Source organism: Cetorhinus maximus, chromosome 3 (assembly GCF_964194155.1).
Source record: "Cetorhinus maximus chromosome 3, sCetMax3.hap1.1, whole genome shotgun sequence".
Lineage (NCBI taxonomy): Eukaryota > Metazoa > Chordata > Chondrichthyes > Lamniformes > Cetorhinidae > Cetorhinus > Cetorhinus maximus.
The window spans coordinates 16,333,613-16,357,820 of record NC_135881.1 but is presented as its reverse complement, the minus strand read 5'-3'; the positions used below and the strand labels follow the sequence as shown (position 1 = coordinate 16,357,820).

The 24,208-nt window shown below is 46.0% G+C and overlaps 1 protein-coding gene across 1 annotated transcript in view; it reads left to right on the top strand.

Annotated features, from left to right (window-relative positions):
- scn5lab (sodium channel, voltage gated, type V-like, alpha b) overlaps window positions 1-24,208 on the top strand; it is a 175,442-nt gene that overhangs the window by 53,580 nt on the left and 97,654 nt on the right. The window contains exon 11 of the mRNA XM_078534703.1: window positions 3,916-4,272. Within this exon, the coding sequence (XP_078390829.1) occupies window positions 3,916-4,272 (357 nt within the window). The remainder of the gene's footprint in view (window positions 1-3,915; window positions 4,273-24,208) is intronic.

The window sequence follows — 24,208 nt, the reverse complement described above, 5'->3', positions numbered from 1 at the left end:
CCCACAGTGCTGTTAGGGAGGGAGTGTCAGGATTTTGACCCAATGAAGATGAAGGGCCGGTAATAAAGGTGGAAGGAGAACTGAACAAGAGTATAGGCGAGCCAAAGAGAGTGCACGAGGATTGGCTAGTGAGTAACGCAAAAGGAAACTCAAAAGACTTCTTTAAGCATATAAGTAGTGAAAAGGAAACTGAAGAAAGGCTAGGACAGATTGGGGATCAAAAAAGAGATCTTCTTATGGAGGCAAAGAGCATGGTTAATGTTGAGTTATAGAGTCGTCATGGCCCAGATCCCCAACCTAACCTTGTCGCGAAATTCTCTCAACCCTCAAGCCATTCTGGCTCACTCCGCCACATTCTCTCAAGGACCTCACCTCCCAACTAGAGGGAAGACCAGAGCTGGATGCAAAACTTTAGTTGGGGCCTAAACAGGGTGTCAACTCCATTCCTCGTATCAGTCTTCGCGAAGGAGGATGCTGCAAATCCAACAGAAAAGGCGGAGAGAGTAGAGAAATTGTCACTTCTCTAAACGTGGGCCGATAAAGGATAAGCCAGCACAGGTTCGCTAAAGGCAATAAAAGCAGAAAATCCTCGAAATATGCAGCGGGCCTGGAAGCACCTGTGGAGAGAGAAACAAGAGTTAAGCAGGCTGACTTTTCGCTACTGAGGCTCAGGAAAGTCAGGGGATTTCCCGACTTGGCAGACCGACCTCAGTTTAAAGGGCCCTGTCACACCCAGTTTTTGCTCCGAGGAGGCGGGGATGGACAAGTCGGGTCCATCAACCCCGGAAAAAGATTGTAGGTGGCCATGGGGGGCGGGTGATAACAATGATAACAATGGCAAGTGTTGAAACGCTGAGGAATGAAAACACCCATTCAGAAATCTACTTCGGGGAAAAACCTGCTGTTCCTATCACCCTACAAAAGTATCAAACCGATGGAGCCATTATTGTAATAATAGCTTTACTTACTTCGCACCTTTTAATCTTGTTCAAATAAATATATAAACACTCAGAAAAGAGATCACATAAAGAATAATATAGCCTCATAAAGATGTCAATCAAGCAAAGTGAACACTCCGCTTCAGTTTGCCCAGATGGACCCCTGCTGAGCTAATGCATTTATGAGCCTTGTAGTTCAGCCAAGCATTCATAAAGAACCCAGGTGGAGAACTAGATGTCTGGCCATCTGCTTCTGCTAACACAGTTCCCATTGGGGTCCATTGTTATAGTATGGCTCATTGGTTCTGTACATAGTGCATAATTGGTAAATGGGCATGGAGGGGACATGGAGGCCAGGGAGATGGCATGGAATGCATTATGTGGCCATGGGTAAGATGTTTTAAACACACTCTTCAAGAAGTTCCTAAATCAAGACTGTGGTTCATGACTCCTCTGAGGAGTCGTGAACCACGAGTCATTCAGAAGCTGGCCCAACTTCACGAAAATTGTGGGGGGGCGAGGAGAGCAATGGAGCCAGTCAGGTCGAGAGTTGAGGGTGTGGGCCCACTGCCCATACCCTTATTCCCTGCCAACACCAGGAATAGGTGCAGCAGTCCTGGAATCGGGCCTTGCCCACCATTTTTAAATGGCTCTGGAGCTCGTCCAACTCCGTGAAAATTCAATTCAATTTCAGGTCTCTATTTGTATGCCTAGAAAAGACTTTGGGATTTCCTTTTATATTGGCTGCCAGTCTCTTTTCATATTCCCTATTTGTTTCTCTTATTTGCTTTTGCACCTCCCCTTTGAGCCTCCAATATTCAGCCTGGTTCTCAATTGTATTTTCGACCTGACATCTGTCATAGGCATAATTTTTCACCATAGGATGGTGAGTGGCTTGGAGGGGAGCTTCCAGGTGGTGGTGTTTCCATGTACCTGCTGCCCTTGTCTTTCCAGATGGTAGTGGTTGTGTGTTTGGAAGGTGCTGTCTAAGGTGGCTTGGTGAGTCCCTGCGGTGTATCTTGCAGTTGGTACACACTGCTGCTGCTATAGTGCATTGGTGGTGGAGGGAGTGAATGTTTGTGGATGTGTTGCCAATCAAGTCACCCGCCAAGCCACTCACCATCCTGACTTGGAAATATATCGCCATTCCTTCACTGTCACTGGGTCAAAATCCTAGAACTTGCTCCCTAACAGCACTGTGGGTGTACCTACACCACATTGACTGCAGCGGTTCAAGAAGGCAGCTCACCACCACCTTCTCAAGGGCAACTAGGCATGGACAATAAATGCTGGCCTAGCCAGCGACGCCCACATCCCTTGAACGAATTAAAAAGAAATCAAGCGGGCTGCTTTGTCCTGGACGGTGTCAAGCTTCTTGAGTGTTGTGGGAGCTGCACTCATCCTGGCAAGCGGGGAGTATTCCATCACACTCCTGACTTGTGCCTTGTAGATGGTGGACAGGATTTGGGGAGTCAGGAGGTGAGTTACTCACTGCTGCATGCAGGTCTGGTCGCCATTGTTATAAAAAGGATATCGAGGTACTGGAGAAGGTGCAGAGAAGATTTACGAGGAAGGTATCTGAAATGTGTGGGCTTACGTATCAGGGAAAGATGGGTCTCTCTTGAAAAAAGAAGGCCGGGGGGTAATGTAACAGAGACCTTTAAAATTCTGGAAGGTTTTGATAAAGTGGATACAGAGAGAATGTTTCCCCTTGTGGGGAAGAGCATAACTAGAGGCCATCAATATGAGATAGTCACACAAAAAGCCAATAGGGAATTCAGAAGAAACGTCTTCACGCAAAGAGTGGTGAGAATGTGGAACTCGCTACCACAAGGAGTGATTGAAGTTATTGGTATCGATGCATTTAAGGGGAAGCTAGATAAGCATATGAGCGAGAAGGGAATAGAGGGTTACAATGGTAGATTTAAATGAGAAAAGATGGGAGGAGGCTCAAGTGGAGCATAAACGCCAGCATAGACTGGTTGGGCAGAAAGGCCTGTTTCTGCGCAGCTTATCCTACGTAACCCTATGTAACATGGCCCTTTGAGCCTGCTCTACTGTTTAAAAAGATAATGGGTAATCTTCAACCTCAGCTCTACTTCCCCGCTCAATCTCCATTAGGCTCCCATAAGCAACAACAACCCTCGTCCAATTGAATGCTCTTCATGGTTGAGTTTAGGATAGGCGATGTCAGAAGGCCATCACACCTGCTCTCACATGACCCTTATACACGTTCAAGCAGGAGGCACTGGATCGTGATCAGGGGAGAAAAGCTTAATATTCTTACCCTTAAAATCAGCTAACCCAGCACAGTTAACCATTAAACCCAGGACCTTCCAAGTCTGTAGGGCATAGAGCGGCACATTCACCATTGAAGAGTACTGCAAGGGCCATGAATTTCTCAAAACTTAAGGGGTTTAACAGGGTAGAATCATGAGAAATTATTTCCACTAGCTGGGGAATCTAGAACACAGAGGTACAGTCTCAGCATAAGGGGCCCAGCCTGTGAATCTTTTGAATTCTCTACTCCAGAGAGCTGTGGATGCTCCATTGTTGAGTATATTCAAAACAGAAGTCAATAGGTTTTTGTGTACTGAGGGAATTAAGACATATGGGGATGCTGGGGGGGAGGTGGAGTTAAGATAGACAATCAGCCAGGATCTTGTTGAACAGTGCAGCAGGCTTGAAGGGCCAAATGGCCTATTTCAGCCTCTATTCCTTAAATTCTTATATTTACCTTTGACTACCCATTGAACAGAACCTAATGTACTTATTTGCAGTTAAACACATAATCAGATTAGGAGATAATAGGCCTCAGGCCTTCAGTTGACTTGTTGACAGGTTGCATGCTTCAATTCATTGGAAAACATTCATTAAACTTTCCTTCTGCTTCGCCCATTCATTGTGTCTTAATTGTAGCTCAGTGAACCTACATTGTCTAATGCAGTCTTTTTTTAAATCCAATCTTACCTCACAGCTCAGAGTCTTCAAACTGGCAAAATCATGGCCCACCCTCAACACGCTCATTAAGATCATTGGTAATTCGATGGGTGCTTTGGGCAACTTGACCCTTGTCCTGGCCATCATTGTCTTCATCTTCGCGGTGGTTGGGATGCAACTCTTTGGCAAAAGCTACACCGACGCCGTTTGTAAGATCTCCGTCAAATGCCAGCTCCCTCGCTGGCACATGTCCGACTTCTTCCACTCTTTCCTCATCGTGTTTCGGGTCCTGTGCGGTGAGTGGATTGAAACCATGTGGGACTGTATGGAGGTGGCTGGGCAGCCCCTGTGCATCCTTGTCTTCATGCTGGTCATGGTGATTGGAAACCTAGTGGTAAGTCCTTAAGCTATATTTCTGGGTTTTACGGTAGATATTCTACTGGGGCTTTGTGTCGCCAACCGTTCCTGTAAGCAGGCCGACACCCTCAGACATATAACTTGCCTTTAAGTAAAATGGTATTGAACTTGCAGCACAAAAGCAACCCATTCAGCCCAACAGGTCTCTGTCGGTGTTTAGGTCCCACCCGAGGCTCCCCCCATTCATTTCTCCATCCTTTTAACATATTTTTCTATTCCTTTCTTCTTCACGTGCTTATCCAATTTAATGCATCTGTGCTATTTGACTCAACCACTCTCTGTGCAAGCGAGTTCCACATTCTAACCACCCTCTGAGTTAAGAAGTGTCTCAGGCATTCCCTATGTGATTTATTAGTGACTATCTTATGTTGACAGCCACTGGTTTTGCTCTTCCCCACAAGTGGAAACATCTTCTCCCAATGTCTACCCTTTCAAACCCTGTCATAAGCTTAAAGCCGTCTAACAGGCCATCCCTTAGCCTTCTCTTTTCTACAGAGAAGAATCTCAGCTGGCTCAGTCTTTCCTGATGGGTATAATCTCTCACTTATGGTAAATCTTTTTTGCACTTTCTCCAATGCCTCTACATCTTTTTTATTATATGGGAGGCCAGAACTGTGCACTAGAATCTAACCAAGGTTCACTACAAGTCTAACACAACTTTACCTGTCCAATATCGATAGTGAGGCCTTAGGCTTGAACATAGAGCCCTTAGTACTTTATACCAACTTAATGAAATAAATTACATTTCACTACACGATTCTGCTTGCTTCACTGGACTGACTTTCTATTTGATCAAGTGGATTCAGAGTCCAAATCCAAGGACAATTATGAAGAGAGATTGGTTAGGCTAGGGTTGTTTTCCTTAGAGCAGAGAAGGCTGATCGGGGACCTGATTGAGGTATACAAAATTATGAGGGGCATAGATAGGGAAGATAAAAAGAAACCTTTCCCCTTAGCGGAGGTTCAATAACCAGGGGGGCATAGATTTAAGGTAAGGGGCAGAAGGTTCAGAGGAATTTGAGGAAAGATTTTTTCACCCAGAAGGTGGTTGGAATCTGGAGCACACTGCCTGAGAGGGCAGTAGAGGCAGGAACCCTCACAACATTTAAGGAGCATTTAGATGAGCACTTGAAACACCATAGCATACAGGGCTACGGGCCAAGTGCTGGAAAATGGGATTAGAATAGATAGGTGCTTGATGGCTGGCATCGACACGATGGACCAAAGAGCCTGTTTCTGTGTTGTATAACTCTATGACTCTATATCATATAAAACTTTCTTCTACTGTATGTTGTTGCAAAACGTCAATGGAATATCAATATCTAAGTCATATCTCCAGGCCAAAGCTTGTGGTGTAACAGCTTCACAGAGAACGCTAATAGTAGAAACCACATTGGCCCAGGCTTTGCTGCAGCACGTGCCGTTAGTTAGACCTGCCCCTGCTTAGAGGTTGTTAAAACCTTTGCGTGGCGAGTTGCTGGACGTGTGGGGTGATAACATCACAGCAAGGGAATAGGGGCATCTGGAACCTGAATGAGCGAGGCAAGCGACTGTGCATCTCCTTAAACAATCAGGTTGGAGGATTGTAAAATTAATACTGCAGGGGCTGAGAAGGAATGGGTGAACTCAATGTCAAACCAGGTACAAAAAGAGAAATGAAAAAGTTGAAAGAAAGCTTGGATTAGGGGAACGATTTAAAAAGAAGAGAGATGGTAATGAAAAGTAAACACAAAATGAATTTATGATTTTACATTTTTAAAATGCTCAATAACAATGAAAATCTGCAAGAATGGAACTTGACACTAAAGTGCCATCACAACCTCAAAGCCCAAAGTGTTTTACAGCCAATGAAGTACTTTTGAAGTGGATTTGCTGTTGTAATGTAAGAATAGTTAATAGCGCAACAGTTAATTATCACTGCCAGAGAGGTTGATTGCCAGTAAATAACACTTAGCACATCATTAACAGGGTACTTACAGACTTGAACACAGGCCAAGCACTGAAGATGCTGGAAATTTGAAATAAAAACAGAAAATGCGGTGAACACTCAGCTGAGTGTTTTTGGCATCTTTCGTTTTCACTTAGACTTGAAATGACTTAATTTCTGCGTGGTGAGTTTAGACATAAACACCGCTGTTAATGCATTTCAGTGCTGAGGCAGACAGCAAGATGCAGCCTTCGCAAAGCATCACCAACAACAACTCCTGGATTTTGGAGTTTAGTCACGTATCTGCCCCACATCTGAAGTTGCTGAATCGTTTAGGCATGAAGGGTGGCATTGCCTCACTGTTATTTGGAGAGCAAAATATGAGCCAATAGTCTTAGAATTGACCAACTTTTCCATCCTTCACAAGCTCCCAAAACATTAAAGGTGTTCTTCCCTGAGGTGCTTCCCAATGGATGTTTACATGTAAGAACAGATGTTCACATGGTGAACCAGGCAGTCGAGCTAGCCTGGATCTCCTGCAGGCTGTAAATTTTCTGATCTAGCAGCACGTAGTCCCACTATAAACCTGTCATTGCCCAAGGAGTTGTCAGAGAGGAGTACAACTCATTGTTGACCCAATCCCTCCTGACTGACCTCAGACTCAGTTGTCAATCGGAGCTTAGAATCACAGAGATCTACAGCACACAAGGAGATGATTGACCCTTGACTCTGTTGTGAGCGCTCAGTGACAGCTGTCCACTTATCCCCATTCCCTCTACATTACAACAATGACTACAATTTAAAATACTTCATGGAACAGGTTGAGGCTCTTTTCTCTAGAAAGAAGAAAGCTGAGAGATGACCTGACCTGGTCTTTAAAATTATGATAGGGGCTTTTTTAAAATTCATTCTTGGGATGTGAACATCACTGGCTAGGCCAGCATTTATTGCCCATCCCTAATGGCCCTTGAGAAGAAGGTGGTGGGCCACCTTCTTGAAGCGCTGAAGTCCATGTAGTGTAGGAACACCCACATTGTGCTGTTAGGGAGGGTGTTCCAAGCCAGGATGGAGGGCAGATGTTGATGTTCTACTTGTGGGGCTAAAACTAGGAACCATAAATTTACGGAAGTCACTCAGAAATCCAATAATGCGTTCCGGAGAAACTTTTTTACCAAAGATTAGTTAGAATGTGGAACTCACTGGCACAAGAAGTAGTTGAGGCAAATATCATGGATACATTTAAGGGGAAGCTCAATAAGGACAAGAGAGAAAGGAATAGAACAATATGCTAATAGAGTTCGATAATGTAGGGCAGGAAAAGGCTCTTGTGGAGCATAAATATTGGCAAAGAGCAGTTGGACCATATAGCCTGTCTCTGTGCTATAAGTTCAACATAATGTCTGGTTCTCTAGTGTTTGGGATGTCATGAGGTGGTGAACAGGTCAATATTGAGGCTAGTTCTTTATTTTTCTTAGACCCTAAAGTGTTGACCCCTGCAGCCGCCTGCGACCTTCCCCTGCCCTTCATTTTTAGGAGAGAGAACTGTTCAGAGTCTCTTCACAGAAACGGCTGAAGAGGGTGGGATGCATAAAATGTCAGATCTCTACAAAGAGAACAACTTAATTTAATGAAAGGCGTCATATTTATTTCTACCTGTACTAATGGACTCCTGTGATGTCTCACATCAGGTGGTATGGGATTGGAGGCTAGGGGGAAATTGGACATGCAGAAATGCTTCAGCCCCTCTTTTAAAGTTATATTTTCTATTCTTATTTTTACACAATACTTTGATTGCATGTCATGAAGTTGGTGGGGACCAGGTCGACAATTATTCCTGAACCAAACATCATTCAGAATCGATCATCTGATCTGGTGGATGCAAAGATGATCGATGACTTCAAAAACAAATCGGAGGGGCAATTGATGGAAATAAACTTGCAGGGCAATGGGGGGGATAGAGCAGGAAATTGAAACTGAATGGATTATCCCATGGAAAGACAGCATAGACTTGATAGAACACACAGAATGGGCTGAATGGTCTTCTTCTGTCCCATAAATGACTCTATGGCCCTGGCCAACCATCCCGGATTTTATGGGACAATCCCTTATTTGAGGATGTTGTCCCGCGTCCTGGGTTGTTTGCTGCCAGGGCGGCCTTCGACCCTCATTTCAGATCTGTGATTCCCATTCGGTTCACCCTTGCCATGGCGTTCCTTATTTTTCTCCCTGAGAGTTGGTCACCCTGCGACGAATCTATGATCATTTATCCTGTTGCCGTTTGGGACGCCTTGCAAATTGGATACCCACATCTCAGAAGTGTCTACATTCTCTGTGAAACATTATCAGACTTCCTAAGGCCACGAAAGGGGCGATGGAAATGGAAGTTTCGGAGGTAGAGTTGGTTGAGGCAAAGGGATTTTTCCAAGGAGAACTGGAGTGTTACAGCACTACCACTGGCGGGAGGACGTTATTACAAGTTTGCCTTCCATAACAAATGGGTCATGGCAATTTAGAATGGGGGGGCGTGGCACCAAAATGTGACAAATAGGCAGGGTGTTAGTGTGGACATGTGACTTTTAGCATGGATAGAGTCGGGAAAGGGATTGTTTCCAACTGAAAGTGCTTGCCTTTTCACGTTGCGTAGGACATAGGCCCAGAATGCTGCTAATTCACTTCCCACTGGTAAACTAGAATTGCAACAGGGCAATAAATTCATGACACGACAGCATATTAAAATCGGAGTTACAATCGTTTTCATCAAACATTCCCTCCAACTAGCTAATCGTTCTGATTCATTCCAAATAAAGGGAAATCTCCAACTTGCTAACAGCAGTTGTTTAGCCAGGGAACTGAGTTCAGCTCGGTAAGTCCCTGAGGTTTAAAGGAGGCTTCGGATTCCAGTTCAGATGTCGATGGTATCGCTACCAGAGCTCGTTCTGTATCAGGGTGCGCTAATTGTGATTGAATTGTGTACAAGAGGAACATAATGAGAGAGAGTTCAGCCACCGCCGAAATGTGTGAGAAAGGGGGAAAAAAGGGACTCACTTTAATGAAACACCTTATCTCAGTAACAGCGAAGATTCATTCGTTTTAAAGTTCAGTGTGTGTAGGTGAGTGATGCGGATATTTGCACAGAGAAAAGAACGGTGAGATAAATCACCAGTTAATGTGCTTTCTTGGATGAATTGTAGGCGAGCTCCCTGCTCTTTGTGTTCCAAGATCTTTAACACCCATCGAGCCATCAGGACAGACAGATATGGCCTTAGTTTCTCTTCTCTGATGATGACTCTAGCAGCCTATATTATGTGCAATAAATTTCATTGAATTACATAGAACACACGGCAAAGAAACAGGCCATTCTGCCCAACTGGTCTGTACTAGTAATTAACTTCCTCACTTTACTAGGATTGGTAGCATAGTTTGTTTATATGGGGAATGCAGGGGCCTAGTGGTATTGTCACTGGACTGGTAATCCAGAGACCCTGGGTAATGATCTGGGGACCTGGGTTTCAATCCCACCACGGCAGATGGTGAAACCTGAGTTCAATAAAATTAAAAGTCTAATGATGACCATGGAACCATGTCGATTGTCTGGTTCGTTATTTACTGGCAATCAACCTCTCTGACTCGAACCAGACCCATCTGGTTCACTAATGTCCTTCAGGGAAGGAAATCTGCCGTCCTTACCTGGTCTGGCCTACATGTGACTCCAGACCCACAGTGATGTGGGCTGACTCTTAACTGCCCCTCTGAACAAGGGTAGTTAGGGACGGACAATAAATGCTGGCCTAGCCAGTGACGTCTGCATCCCATGGACAAATAAATGTTTAAAAAGCACAGTGGTTACATTGCTGGAACAGTAACCCCAGAGGCCTGAAGTCATGGTTGGGGGTTCAAATCCCACCATGGGCAGCTAGGATTTTAAATCTGATTGGTTAAATAAACCGAGAACAAAAAAAGCTAATGACACTAATGTCTGGCAAAACGACAGCTTGTGGCGTGGTGGTCAGCTCTGGGTTAAGCGTCTCAGGAGCCCCGCTCTGGCATGGCAGTCTGTGTCACATCTTGTCACCAACACCAAACCAACATACACACAAAGAGACTTGAAGGTGACGGACAACCATGACAGCAGTAAGGGTTTGCTGATTGATAATGCCGCAGCAGTTCTAGTACAAGCTATTTTTAGGCCAGCCATATTTTTTTTCCCCAAAAGCTTTATTTATAGGGAGAAAGTACTTTAGTCCAGCACAAACCTTGTGCTCTAGGCTGCTGAAGTGATGGCTACCATAGATAATTACTACAGTGAGAAATGTCAAACTAAATGGTTCTGTAGCCACATACGTAGCTCATGATGACAGCTGCCCTCATTATAGAGACCTATATTTAACCTCTGCACCAATCACTGTCGAGGTGTTTCAGGCAGCAAGAAATGACATTTTCAAATGGTTTTAACAAGGAGAAAATCACCACGTAGACATCAAAAAGCAAAGTGAGTGTTAGACCAGCTCAGCTGGTAGCACTCAAGTCTCTGAGTCACCTACTTGCGCATTCTTGCCTCATTCCTGGATTTAAGCATACAATCTAGGCTGACCCTCCCAGGAAAGGAGAGCAAAGCTGCATTGCTGTCCTTTGAGTGGAATATTAAACTTTTCTTTGATCTGGAATATTAAAGATCCCGGCTATATTAAAAAAAACCTGAAGAGTTTACTTGCCTCTGCTACCAGTGAGTCATTTTTTAAATTCATTCTGGGGACGTGGGCATCGTTGGCGAGACCAGCATTTATTGCCCATCCCTGATTGCCCTTGAGAAGGTGGTGGTGAGCTGCCTTCTTGACCCGCTGCAGTCCATGTGGTGTAGGTACACCCACAGTGCTGTTAGGGAGGGAGTTCCAGGATTTTCACCCAGCGACAGTGAAGGAACGGGCGATATATTTCCAAGTCAGGATGGTGTGTGACTCGGAGGGGAACTTCCAGCTGGTGGTGTCCCCTTCTACCTGCTGCCCTTGTCCTTCTAGATGGTAGTGGTCGTGGGTTTGGAAGGTGCTGTCTAAGGAGTCTTGATGAATTCCTGCAGTGCACCTTGTAGATGGTACACACTGCTGCCACTGTGGGTCGGTGGTGGAGGGAGTGAATGTTTGTGGATGTGGTGCCGATCAAGCGAGAAATGCACAGATCTACAGGAAGCTGAAGTATCAGCACTGGCTCAGCCCGTAGAACCCTCACCTCAGAAAGGTTCTAGGTTTGAGACCCACTCCAGAGACTTGAGCACAAAATCTAGGCCCAAGGGAGCGCTGCACTGTCAATCTCTCAGATAAGAAGTTAACTCGAGCCTCCCGTCTGCCTTCTCAGGTGGATATATAAGAACCTGTGGCACTATTTCAAGAAAGAGCAGGCGAACTCTTCCCTGTGGGTCTTATAGTTGTATTTATCCACAATCAACACCTTTAAAAAGGCTTATCTGATTATTATTCACATGGCTGTTTGTGGGATCTTGCTGTGCAATAATTGGCTGCCGCATTTCCTGCATTACAACTGTGACTACAAAAACCATTAATTGGCTGACAAGAGCTTTGGGATGTGGTTAGGTCTTGAAAGGCGCTATATAAATGCAAGCTCCCTATTTTATTTAAACTGGGATTTTCTCGAAGAGGAGAGTTCCCTTGTCCAACAAATCTCCGTTAACCAATAGCACAAAGTGAGTGCCTCATTTGGGCTGATAGCTAAGTAATTAATTGCTTTGAGACGTAGCAGCTGTTTTATGCAAGTGCAGATCTTTCCTTTTTTATTCTTTCACAGGATGTGGGCTTTGCTGGAAAGGCCAACATTTGTTGCCCATCCCTAATTGCCCTTGAACTAAGTGGTTTGCTAGACCGTTTCAGAGGGGCAGTTAAGAGTCAGCCACATTGCTGTGGGTCTGGAGTCACATGTAGGCCAGACCCGGTAAGGTTGGAGATTTCACTGCCTTAAAGGACATTAGTGAACCAGTTGGGTTTCTATAGCAATCAATGATAGTTTCATTGTCATCATTAGGGGAGATGGTGGTACAGTGTTAATGTCGCTGGTCTACTAATCCAGTGATCCAGGCTTTGGAGACATGGGTTCGAATCCCATCGAGGCAGCTGGTAGAATTTTAATCAATTAATAAAGCTGGAATATAAGGATAGTCTCAGCAATGGGGTTCACTAATGCCCCTTTAGGGAAGGAAATCTGTCGTCCTTACCTGGTCTGGCCTACATGTGACTCCAGACCCACAGCAATGCGGTTGACTCTTAGCTGCCTTCTGAAATGCCCTATCAAGGTCAGTTCAAGGGCAATTAGGGGCGGGCAATGAATGCTGGCCTTGCCAGTGATGCCCATATGCCATGAAAGGGTAAAAAAAAAGTTGCAAAGACTAACTTTAGAATTCCAGATTTTTTATTAATCAATTGAATTTAAAAAATAATTGAAATAAGATTCCACCAGCTGCTGTTTGACCCCTCGACCCCCATGGTATTAGCCTGGGCCTCCAGATTACTGGAGATAACACATTCTGCTATCTTAACTTTATGCCACTATCAGCACCTCCTTTAGTCTTTAACATTGCCATTAATACTCACTTTGTCCTGGGACCTTGACATCTTTGGCAAATTTCTCCTTTGCTCCAACCTTTTTTCTCATTCATTCATGGGGACGTGGGCATCGCTGACCAGGCCAGCATTTATTGCCCATTCCTAATTGCCCTTGAGAAGGTGGTGGGTGGTGAGCTGCCTTCTTGAACCGCTGCAGTCCATGTGGTGTAGGTACACCCACAGTGCTGTTAGGGAGGGAGTTCCAGGACTTTGACCCAGCGACAGTGAAGGAACGGTGATATATTTCCAAGTCAGGATGATGAGTGGCTTGGAGGGGAACTTCCAGGTGGTGGTGTTCTCATGTGTCGGCTGCACTTATTCTTCTACATGGTAGAGGTTGTGTGTTTGGAAGGTGCTGTCTAAGGGGGCTTGGTAAATTCCTGCAGTGCATCTTGTAGATGGTACACACTGCTGCCACTGTGCATGTGGAGGAAATGAATGTTTGTGGGTTGGGTGCCAATCAAGTGGGCTGCTTTGTCCTGGATGGTCTCAAGCTTCCTGAGTGTTGTGGGAGCTGCACTCATCCAGGCAAGTGGAGAATATTCCATCACACTCCTGGATATTGTCCAGGTTTTGCTGTATTTGGACATGGACTGCTTCAGTACCTGAGGAGTCGCGAATGGTGCTGAACATGGTGCAATCATCAGTGAACACCCCCACTTCTGACCTTATGATGGAAGGAAGGTCATTGATAAAGCAGCTGAAGGTGGTTGGGCCTAGGACCCTACCCTGAGGAACCCCTGCATTGCAATTAAGATGATTGTTCTCCAACCACAACCACTTTCCTTTGTGCTAGGTATAACTCCAACCAGCAGAGAGTTTTCCCCCTGATTCCCATTGACTCCAGTTTTTAGTGGGCTCCTTGATGCCACACTCAGTCAAATGCAGCTTTGATGTTAAGGGCAGTCATTCTGACCTCACCTCTAGAGTTCAGATCTATTGTCCATGTTTGAACCAAGGCTGCAATGAGGTCAGGAGCTGAGTGGCCCTGGCAGAACCCAAACTGAGCATCATTGAACAGGTTATTGCCAAGCAAGTGCACTGTTGATGGCCCCTTCCATCACTTTACTGATGATCAAGAGTAGACTGATGTGGCAGTAAATGACTAGGTTGGATTTGTCCTGCTTTTTGTGTACAGGATATTTCTGGCCAATCTTCCCAAATTGCCAGACAGCTGCCAGTATGGTAGCTGTACTGGAACAACTTGTCTGGGGGCACAGCAAGTTCTGGAGCACAAATCTTCAGTACTATTGTTGGAATATTGTCAGGGCCCACAGCCTTTGCAGTATCCAGTGAATTGAACTGGCTGAAGACTGGCGTCTGTGATGCTGGGGACCTCCAGAGGAGGCCTAGATGGATCACCCACTTCCATTTTGCTCCACCCCCCTCTTAACAGAATAAAATTCATCACATTTCTACTTCTCCCCAGCTCTGAAGAAGAGTCATACGGACTCGAAACGTTAACTCTGTTTCTCTCTCCGCAGATGCTGCCAGACCTGCTGAGTTTTTCCAGCATTTTCATTTTTATTTCAGATTTCCCAACATCTACAGTATTTTGCTTTTAAGTCTAGATTACTAGTTCAGTGATATTATCACCTCACCATTATCTGTCCCCAAAAGCCAAAGGCTTTTGCTACGGCCTAAAAACAGGACATTGTTTTTCAAAACAAAAATAAAAAAGCCTGGAAAAACTCAGCAGGTCTGACAGCGTCTGCGGAGAGGAACACAGTTAACGTTTCGAGTCCGTATGACTCTTCAACAGAACATTGTTTTTCAATGCTGATAACAAGATGGTTGGCATATAATGGGGGGCACAGTGACAGCCCCATCCTGTTGGAAAAAATAATCTTGACATAATACCTCTCTTTAGGTAGTTTTAAGTGTAACCGCAAATAATTATTTTTAAAAAATGATTGTCTGATTAATGGATTATGCATTGCAGTAAGCGACTAGAATTTTCTTGCTGATTCCCAAATAGGAATTGTGGCCTCGGGGCGGAATAGAATTCCCAAAGCTGGAACAGATCTGGCCGGGAAGCCAATGAGTGTTTCCATTGTCACTCCAGGTGATTGACAGCAACACTGAAAGAAAGTTCTCTCCCATGGGAAGGGTGTCACTGGGGTGTTGTCAGGTGCTGCTTTGGCACCTCACGTCCCAAAGCCTTGACAGCTGTGAAATGAATGGATTGTGACCAGAGGCCAGTGGATCGGACTAGGCCGAGGCAGGGACTGCAGCCTGAAACAAAGCATAAGCCGGAAGCCGGTACATGGGCTCCTTGCTGTGATGTGGGATTATTTATTAGGAGTGGATCTTACCATTTCGCCTGAAACTTTAACAAGACTTTCTGACTATAGTTTCGCCAAAAAAAAAAGCTTTTAGAGGAGGAATTTACGGTAAAATATCTAAATGTGAAAATGAAATTGTATTCACAATCATTCTAGAAACAAATGGGGCCCTTTGTTCTATGTGCTAAACGTAGAGCCAAATAGAGCAGAACGGTGCCGAGTTCAGTTCTTGATCTGTGCAGTACTGGGTTAGTCGATTCGAACGAGGGCAGCAATAGTGATACTGCAATTGGCCTTGGGTGTCCCTATCAATGAGGGAGGGAAAACGCAGCCAGTGACCTGTTCCCTGCTCAATGACCCCCTGTTGGTAAAGCCCGTGTTGTGGACACTGGGCCAGTACAGGACCTGGCCCCTAATGTGTCAACAGCTGAATAGATTGGAGGCACCGCTCCACCAGTTTCTGGGGGGCTTCTCCCAATGCAGGTGGATGCAGAGGGGCAGCATGAGGTAAGTGGGCCTTTTCGTGCTGCTGCTGTAAATGGGCTTGAGCTGCAGTGCTGCGGAGCAACTTGGAGAGTGGGTTTGGCAGGCCTTTCATTCAGCGGTCTGTTGGTACGGGTAGGCTGACACAATGCCTCCTCATTGCGGTACACATGGGAGAAACAATGGCAAAATGCCAAAGAGGGGACCCACAGAGGGATGCTGGGTAGGATGTAACCCATATACTTGAGGGATTTGAGAACATGACCATAAAATTGGAAATCCTCAAAGGAAAAGAGAACCAAACAAGTATTTTCCTTTAGGTACAGTAGTGCGTGCACTGTATCCATACTCACTGACAATATGGGCTGCATTTACATGGCGCCTTTAACAGAGACAAACACCCCAAAGTACTTCACAGGGGAGCAATCAGAAAAATAAACACTGGACTAAAGATGTCCAGACCAGTGGCCTAAAGCTTGACTAAAGTGACAGGTTTTAGACAGGGTCTTTCAGCAAGTGGAGGGAGTCGGAGAGGTGGAGGCATTTCCGGAGCTTGGGCCCTAGACAGTGAAGGGATCGCCCACCACGAGGAGAGTGGGGGAGTGGGCTGGGGGCGGTGGTAGCAATGGACAAGAAGCCAGGGTAGGAAGAACAAAGCACTTAGGAGGGAGCAGTGTGTAGCTGTAGAAAGTTAACAGAGATAGTGAGGGGGGAGGAGACCGTGAAACACAGCAAAATAATTTTAAACTGGAGGAGTTTGGGGACTGAGATCCAATTTAAGCCAGCAAAGTTTTAAAAAGACCAGTTAGTAAAATAAAAGCCCATGGGATTAAAGAGGCATTGGATTTGTGGATATGAAATGCTTAAGGGTCCTCAATGGTTGTTTTTCGGACTGGAGAGAAGTTGAATGTGGAGTCCCCTGAAGGGTTAGTGTCAAGACCTCCACTCTCTTTGATATGTAGGAGTGAGTTAGACTTGGGTATAAGTTATAAACAGTGAAGTGGACAGTGACAGACCTCAGGAGAACATAAACTGATGAAATGGGCAGACACGTGGCAGATGAAACTTCATCAGAGAATTGTCAAGTGAAACATTTTGGTAGGAAGAATAAGGAGAGGCAATATAATATAAATAGTATAATCAACTGGACAATTTTAAAGGGAGTGCAAGAACAGACAGTCCTTGGGGTGTACATACACACGTCTTTGAAGGTGGCAGGCTTTTATAAAAAGCGTACAGGATCCTTGACTTTATAAATAGAGGCATAGAGTACAGAAGCAAGGAAGTTATGCTAAGCCTTTAACACTGCTTAGGCCCCAGCTGTAGTATTGGGTTCAATTCTTGGCACTACACTTTATGAGGGATGTCAAGGCCCTGGGGAGGATGCAGAGACACTTTACTCGAATGGCACCAGGGGTAAAATACTTCAGTTAAAGAAACTGGGGGGTTGTCCTCTTCAGAGCTGAGAAGGTTAGGGGGAGATTTGATCGAGGTGTTCAAAATAAGTGATTTTTCACAGTATAAATAAAGAGGAACTGTTCCAGTAGCAGGAGGCTAGTTAATCCAAAGACACAGGTTTAAGGTGATAACCCAAGAGGCAACATGAGGAGACTTTCGTTTATCCAGTGAGTTGTTGTTAGGCCGCACTGTCTGAAAAGGTAGTGGAAGCAGATTCACAGGATGACATACAGCACAGAAACAGACCATTCGGCCCAGCCAGTCCATGCCAGTGTTTGTGCTCCACTTGGACCTCCTCCCGTCTTTCCTCATCTAAATGTACTATCATAGTTATCTATTCCCCCCCACCCCCCATCCTGTGTTTGCCTGGTTTCCCTTTAAAAGATTCAACGCCATTCACATCAACCACTCCCTGTGGTAACTAGGTCCACATTCTCACCACTCTTTGGGTAAAGAGGTTTCTCCTGAATTCCCCATTGGATTCAATAACAGCTTTCAAGAGGGAATTGGATAAATACCTGAAAGGGGAACGTTTGCAGTGATACAGGGAAAGAGAGGGCACCACTTAGCTCAGTTGACTAGACGGCTAGTGTGCGGATCAAATTAATGCCAACAGCACAGGGTTCGATCCCTGTTCTGGCTGAGGTAGACTCAGGGCCCACACTACCCATAGTAAAAAATCATGACACTTTGCTGTGCTTAGGTGAATAATTGCCAAGGACCTGCCTTGAGCAGAGTCCTCAAGGTTAAAATGATGGGGAAAAATTAGGGAGTGGGACTAATAGGCTGCTCTTAGAGCCTGCACATACATGATAGGCCAAATGGCCTCCTCCTGGACTGTACCATCCTATGATTCTAAGGGCAGTAGAGATGGGTGAGCGGGACATGTGGGAAAGATACAGGAGGGTTAGGATGAGGTGACGTTGACAGAAAATGAGGGGGGGGCAGGGAGAAATGAACTAATTGAGTGTGGAGGTGGCAAAGCAGGGCTGAGCATTTCAGCCTCAGATCGGGTGTGGCTGGGACAGAGGCAGCAGGATGTTAGAAGGTGGGAGAATGCATTGTTTGTGATGGAGAGATACTGAAACTGTGGCTGGAAAGGGGGGAATTGGAATCAGTGACGAGGAATTGGTGCCAGGGGCTGAACATGGTGGCTTTGCTTTTTACAAGTTGTTTCACTGGAGGAGATTGTGACTCATCCAGAACTGAGGAAGCAGTCTCGCAGTGTGGACGCAGTGGAGAGATCGAGAGAGGCGATGGGGTCCGGTGTGGTGTGCGCATACAGGGGAAGCTAACCTCATATCTGCAGATGATGATGCCAAGGTGCAGCATATATAGGTAAGGAAAGGGAGGGGGGCCAAGATTGGATTCTTGGCTGGTTCTGAAGGTGACTGTGCAGGGCTATGAAGGGAAGTCAAGGCTGGAGGTTGTAAGAATGGGACCAAAAGTTTGGCAGTGCCTCTGAGCAGGTTAATGGAGAAGGATGGGGTGGTTGATGATCTCAAAGGCAGCGGACAGCTCAAGGAGGGCGAGTAGGAATCATGTTCACAGTCATAAAGGATGTCACTTTGAGCCGTGGACTGGAGGGAACTGGTCAGCAGGGAAGGGGGGCAGGTTTGGGAGGTGACAACATGTTCAAAGACTTTGGAGAGGAAAGAGAGGTTGGAGGAAGGGCAGTTGTTAGTACAGATAAGAACACAGGAAATAGGAGGAGGCTATTCAGCCCATCAAGCCTGCTCCGTCATTCAACCAGGTCACGGCTGATCATCTACCTCGCCATTTCCCCCCCCCCCCACTATCCCCATATCCTTTTGATGACATGGATAGAGGACTCGAGAGGGGGGGATTTTGAGGAAAGGGGTGGCAAGAGTGGAAAGGGGAAGGGAAAGGGACAGTAGTTGAGGAGAGGAAACATTTTACAATGCTGGCTAGCAAGGGGGCCGCCAGAAAAAGAACCTGAGTGATCATCGCTTTCATCAGGATGAAGGTAAGAGAGCAGTAAATGCGTCTCAGAAACAAGATGAGCTCGGAGACGGCATGAGGTGTTAAACTGAGGCCCTGTCTGCTCTCTCAGGTGGACATAAAAGATCCCATAGCATTATTTCGAAGAAGAACCGGGGAGTTATCCCCAGTGTCCTGACCAAGATTTATCCCTCAATCAACATCATAAAAATAAACTGATTATCTGGTCATTATCACACGGCTGTCTATGGGAGCTTGCTGTGCGCAAATTTTAGGTCATGTTTTCCTACATTGCAACACTTCAGAAGCTCTTCATTGGCTATAAAGCACTTTGAGACAGCGCTTGGTTGTGACAGGCGCTGCATAAATGCAAGGCTTTTTTTTTCTTTAGGAGAGGAGATGGGAAAGAAAGAGGGAGAGAGGGAGAGACGGATTCACAGTTAGAGCACAAGGGAGGCTGGGGGAGGGGCTGCTGGGGTGGGGAGAGCAGCAAAAGCAGCTGGACAGATGGTCTCAAACGTTGTGAGGAATCCGTGAATCCCTCGAGGTTGAGGATGAGAGTGGAGGGGACAGGGGAGAAAGGTTTAGCCAAAGGTTGGCGGCACAGAACAGAAGCCAAGGGTTATCGTTCCTCTCCAGGATGACCATGGAGTAGTGGATGGCTTTGCCTGAAGAACCCTGCGCTTGAAGTGATCCAGCAGGATCTGGTGATGGACGACTAAACCAGTTGTGTTCCAGATGTGCTCAAGTAGGTACCCCTCAGGCTTCAGGGGAGGAAGATGGGCTATCGGAGTTATCGACTGTGAAGGAGGAGGTATTTTGCTGGAGTTAAGCAGACCAAGGAAGCGAGTGTCAAGATGGCCCAGAGACCACGAGAGCAGAGGGACCAGGACCTGCATTTATGTAGCACCTTTAATGTGCCGAAGCATCCCAAGGCATCACAGAGCATTATCAAACAAAATACAACACTGAGCCACATAAGGAGATATTAGGACAGGGGCCCAAAAACTTGGACAAGTAGTTACATTTTAAGAAGCATCTTAAAGGAGAGAAAGGTAGCAGGGAAGAGAGGCTTAGGGAGGGAATTCCAAAACTTTGGACTTGGGCAGCTGAAGGGATGCCGGCCACTGGTGGAGATGAGCAAGAGGCCATAATTGGAGGAACGTAGATATCTCCGAAGGTGGTCAGGTTGCAGGAGGAAGTTACAAAGATAGGGATGGGCTGAGGCCATGGAAGGATTTGAAAACGAGGGTGAGAATGTCAAAACTGAGGCGTTGCTGAACTGGGAGTCGATGTAGATCAGCAAGGGGCAGGAGTGGTGGGCAAACGGATGGTGCGCATTAGGAATTGGGTAACAGGAACTGATCACTTACAGGAACTGACCGCTAAAGATCAGTGCTCCAGACGCAGGAGTGGCTGCAAGGCATCAAAGTATCTGAAGCCATCAGCTGGTCTGACCCTTGGTTTCAATGACACATTCCAGGCCACGAGGATGTAGAAATATTTGTCCATTGATTATGGTATAATTATAATCTAAGTACAACTGCATAATGCGGATGCATGTTAATAGACTGAGCTTGTGTTGGCACAGCTGATACTCCACACAGGGGACCGTTGCGGTGTTGCTTTGCATAGTTATGCTAGCAATCCCTTGTTCCCCTCAATATATGGCACAGAAAAGCTTGGCTCAAACCCAGTGCAGCAGCTTGAATTTCGCCCAGCTCCGCTTGGACAACTTTGTGGACTGACAGTCTAACAAAACTATTTGTAAATACCGGAAACTGAGAAGTCGCAACGTTTTTTTCTATCATGTGAGCCTGTCTCCTGACCTTGATCCCTTTTGTACTTGTTTCATAGCAGAGCATGACTTTTTATTGCTGTCAGGAAGCACTCAGGGCTCCTTTTTAAACTTGATCCAACCCCGGGGACCAAAATGAAATTTCGAGTTCAGGTATGGGCCGTTTCTTTGGAAGAAGAGAAGGGCTTCGAGCCTCAGCTGGATTTTGGCTGATCTACCCACTTTGGTCCTGTAACCCTTGCCTAACAAAACTTACCAATCTCAGTTTTGAAATATTCACTTGACCCATAACAGCGTCGTGGAGAGGAAGTTCCAGATATATTTATTTTTATTCATTATTGGGATGTGGGTGTCACTGGCTAGGCCAGCATTTATTGCCCTTGCCCAGAGGGCATTTTAAGAGTCAACCACATTGCTGTGGGGTCTGCAGTCACATGTAGGCCAGACCAGGTAAGGACGGCAGATTTCCTTCCCTAAACAGACATTGGTGAACCAGATGGGTTTTTACAACAATCAGCAATGGTTTCATGGTCATCATTAGACTTTTAATTCCAGATTTTTATTGAATTCAAAGTCCACCATCTGGCATGGTGGGATTCATGCTCAGGTCCACCAGAGCATTACCCTGGGTCTCTGGATTACTAGTCCAGCAACAATACCACTACGCCATCGCCTCCCCTCACTACACTTGGTGTAAAGAAGCGCTTCCTGATATCAGCCCCTGAACAGCTATCATTTTAAGGTTGGTCCTTTGGTTCTGAATTCGTCCCCACCAGAAGAAATCGTTTCTCTCAATCAACTCCTTGAATCACCTTCATCACTCAGTTAATACTCAATTGAATATGCAACGTGCCCTGATATTTTAACCCATTTAACCCTGCTTTACATCTTTAACTTAATTCTAACTGTTAATCCCCTCCGCACTGAACACAATACCCAAAATGATGGAATCAGGGGGCGGAATTGCACCGAGGCAAGCCTCCCAGGTTCAGGGCAATGAGGGATGGGCAGCCAATGCTGGCCTTGTTAGCGATGCCCACATCCCATGAAGGAATAACGGGAAGAAGAAGCCCCGCTGACTTTGGGCGGGCAGCTATACTGCCTGCTGCGAGCGAGTAAAAATTGCGATAATCCTGGCGACTTTGGGCGGGTATGTAACCTGGGCAATTTTAACCACCTGCCTATCGGTTTCCCACCCCTCAATATTTTGACTGGTAACTTTTGGCTGGCGGGTTTTTTTTCCCGATGAGCAGCAAAGCAGCCAAGGAGAGGGAGGGTTTGACCTTGCATGGCTCGCGCTGTGTTGAACAGCACAAGACTTCTCGCAGCTTATGTAACACGCCCCCCAAATGGAAAAACCCGCAAAAAAGAGATTCACCCTAGGCTTTTGTTCCAGGCCATTGAAAAATAGCTCATTAAAAAGTTACGCCACATTTCCAATTCCATGCAATTCTGGAGAGGCAACGACGACTTGCATTTTCACGCTGTCTTTCATGTCGTAAAACATCATGAGGCCCTTCAGCCAAGCAAAATTTGACATTGAAAGTTTGGCGCTGAGCCCCAATACGGAGACATTAGACCAGGTGACCAAAAGCTCGATCACGGGCGTTGGGCTTTAAGGGGGTCGGCCTCAAAGGAGGAGAGGGAGAGGTAAAGGAGTGGAGAGGTTTGGGGAAGGAGTTTCAGAGCCCCGGGTTCCAGGTGACTGAGGGAGCGGCCGCCAATGGCGGAACGATGAAAAGGCCAGAATCAGAGGACTGGAGAGCCATCGGGAAGACTGTAGGACTGGAGGAGGTGATGAAGGATAGGGAGGCTTGAGGCCATGGAAGGATTGGAAAACAAGGATGAGGATGCGAGCTGAATTATCAGGGCAGGAAGGATAGCTGGGGTAGACTGCATAATGTTGGACATTTACAGCATTTCAGTCTGTCACTGAAAAAGGGAAGGCAGGACAATTTTTGTGTGTGTGTGTGTGTGTGTGTGTGTGTGTGTGTGTGACTGTTCATCAGGACTGACCAACTGGTGAACTTTGACTGGCTGCCCCCTCTCGACACAAGATCAGAACAGATGGAAAAGACCACTCATCCCCATTGACCTCATCCTTCCAGAATGCCAATGCCATAGGCTTCCCATTATAGCAGCAAGGATGTTTCACCAATTAATCCAGTGTCCTGGGCTGTCTGCCCTTCCTGGAATCCTGACCAATCTGTAAATCACAGCGTGGAAAAGAAATACCTCCCCACGCTCAGACCATCGCTTCCCACCCTCAGTGCTGTGCCCGCCTGTGCCGAAGTTCCACATCGTTCTTTCTCCTGGGCCCCTGGGTTACCAGCCCAGCGACATTGCCCAGTGCTGACTGAGGTGCTGTGCACTTCCTGTCTTTCCAGAGTTTTATTACATTATTTTTATTTATTGAGATTTATGAACCCACTCACTAAAACAAGGGCCTGACCAGCTGTTTGACCTTTCTTCGCTGTTCTAACTATAGGTCTCAGTTCCGTCGAATTCGCATCGCTCATTTCCCAGTCTAAACTGACCCCTGTCATTTCAGACGACAGGTTATTCCCAGTCCAGATAGCTGTTGCTTTACCGCGCCCACCAAACTATCCTTTAAAAATTGGAATATTGAAGATTTTTCATTACTTAAGCATGACTGAATGTCGCAGACAGAGCAGCGCTCAGCAAAACCATAGATGTCACAGGAGAAAATTTTTAGATTCGGGGCCTCTTAAAAGATGAGGTTGGCGCGTTAAGTCGAATCGTTGGCAGATCCCGAACTTCCTGTAAGGATACAGGATTCTCGGAGCTTATGCCTTGGGGTGAAGTTTCTTTCTTTCAGCTAAAAGGGAGGATGTTGGTGCCGGGAAGTGGAACAGCTTTGCTGTTTCTGCCCACCCAGTCCCAGCAACGGGCTCCACTGAGATTTTAGACGAGGCGTCTATCCAAGGCCCTGTTCGGTCTCTCAAGTGGGCACAAGAGGTTCCCCCAGCACCATTTAGGAGGAGAGAAGGGGAGTTCTCCCTGGTGTCCTGGTGGACGTTTACCCTTCAACCAACATCACTGAAACTGATATATACAACAGAAAGTGCTGGAAAAACTCAGCAGGTCTGGCAGCATCTGTGGAGAGAGAAACAGAGTTAACGTTTCGAATGTGTATGAATCTTCTTTAGAGTTTTGCTTTTATCACTGAGACTGATTATTATCTCACTGTTGTACATGAGGTCTTGCTATGTGCAGATTGGCTGCCACATGACCCACATTGCAACAACGATGACTTTAAAAATGCTTCATGGGTTGCTCAGTGCTTTGCGTTGTCCTGCTTCCATAGCATCACAGTATCTTTACAGTGCAGATGGAGGCCATTCAGCCCATCGAGTCTGCACTGGCTCTCG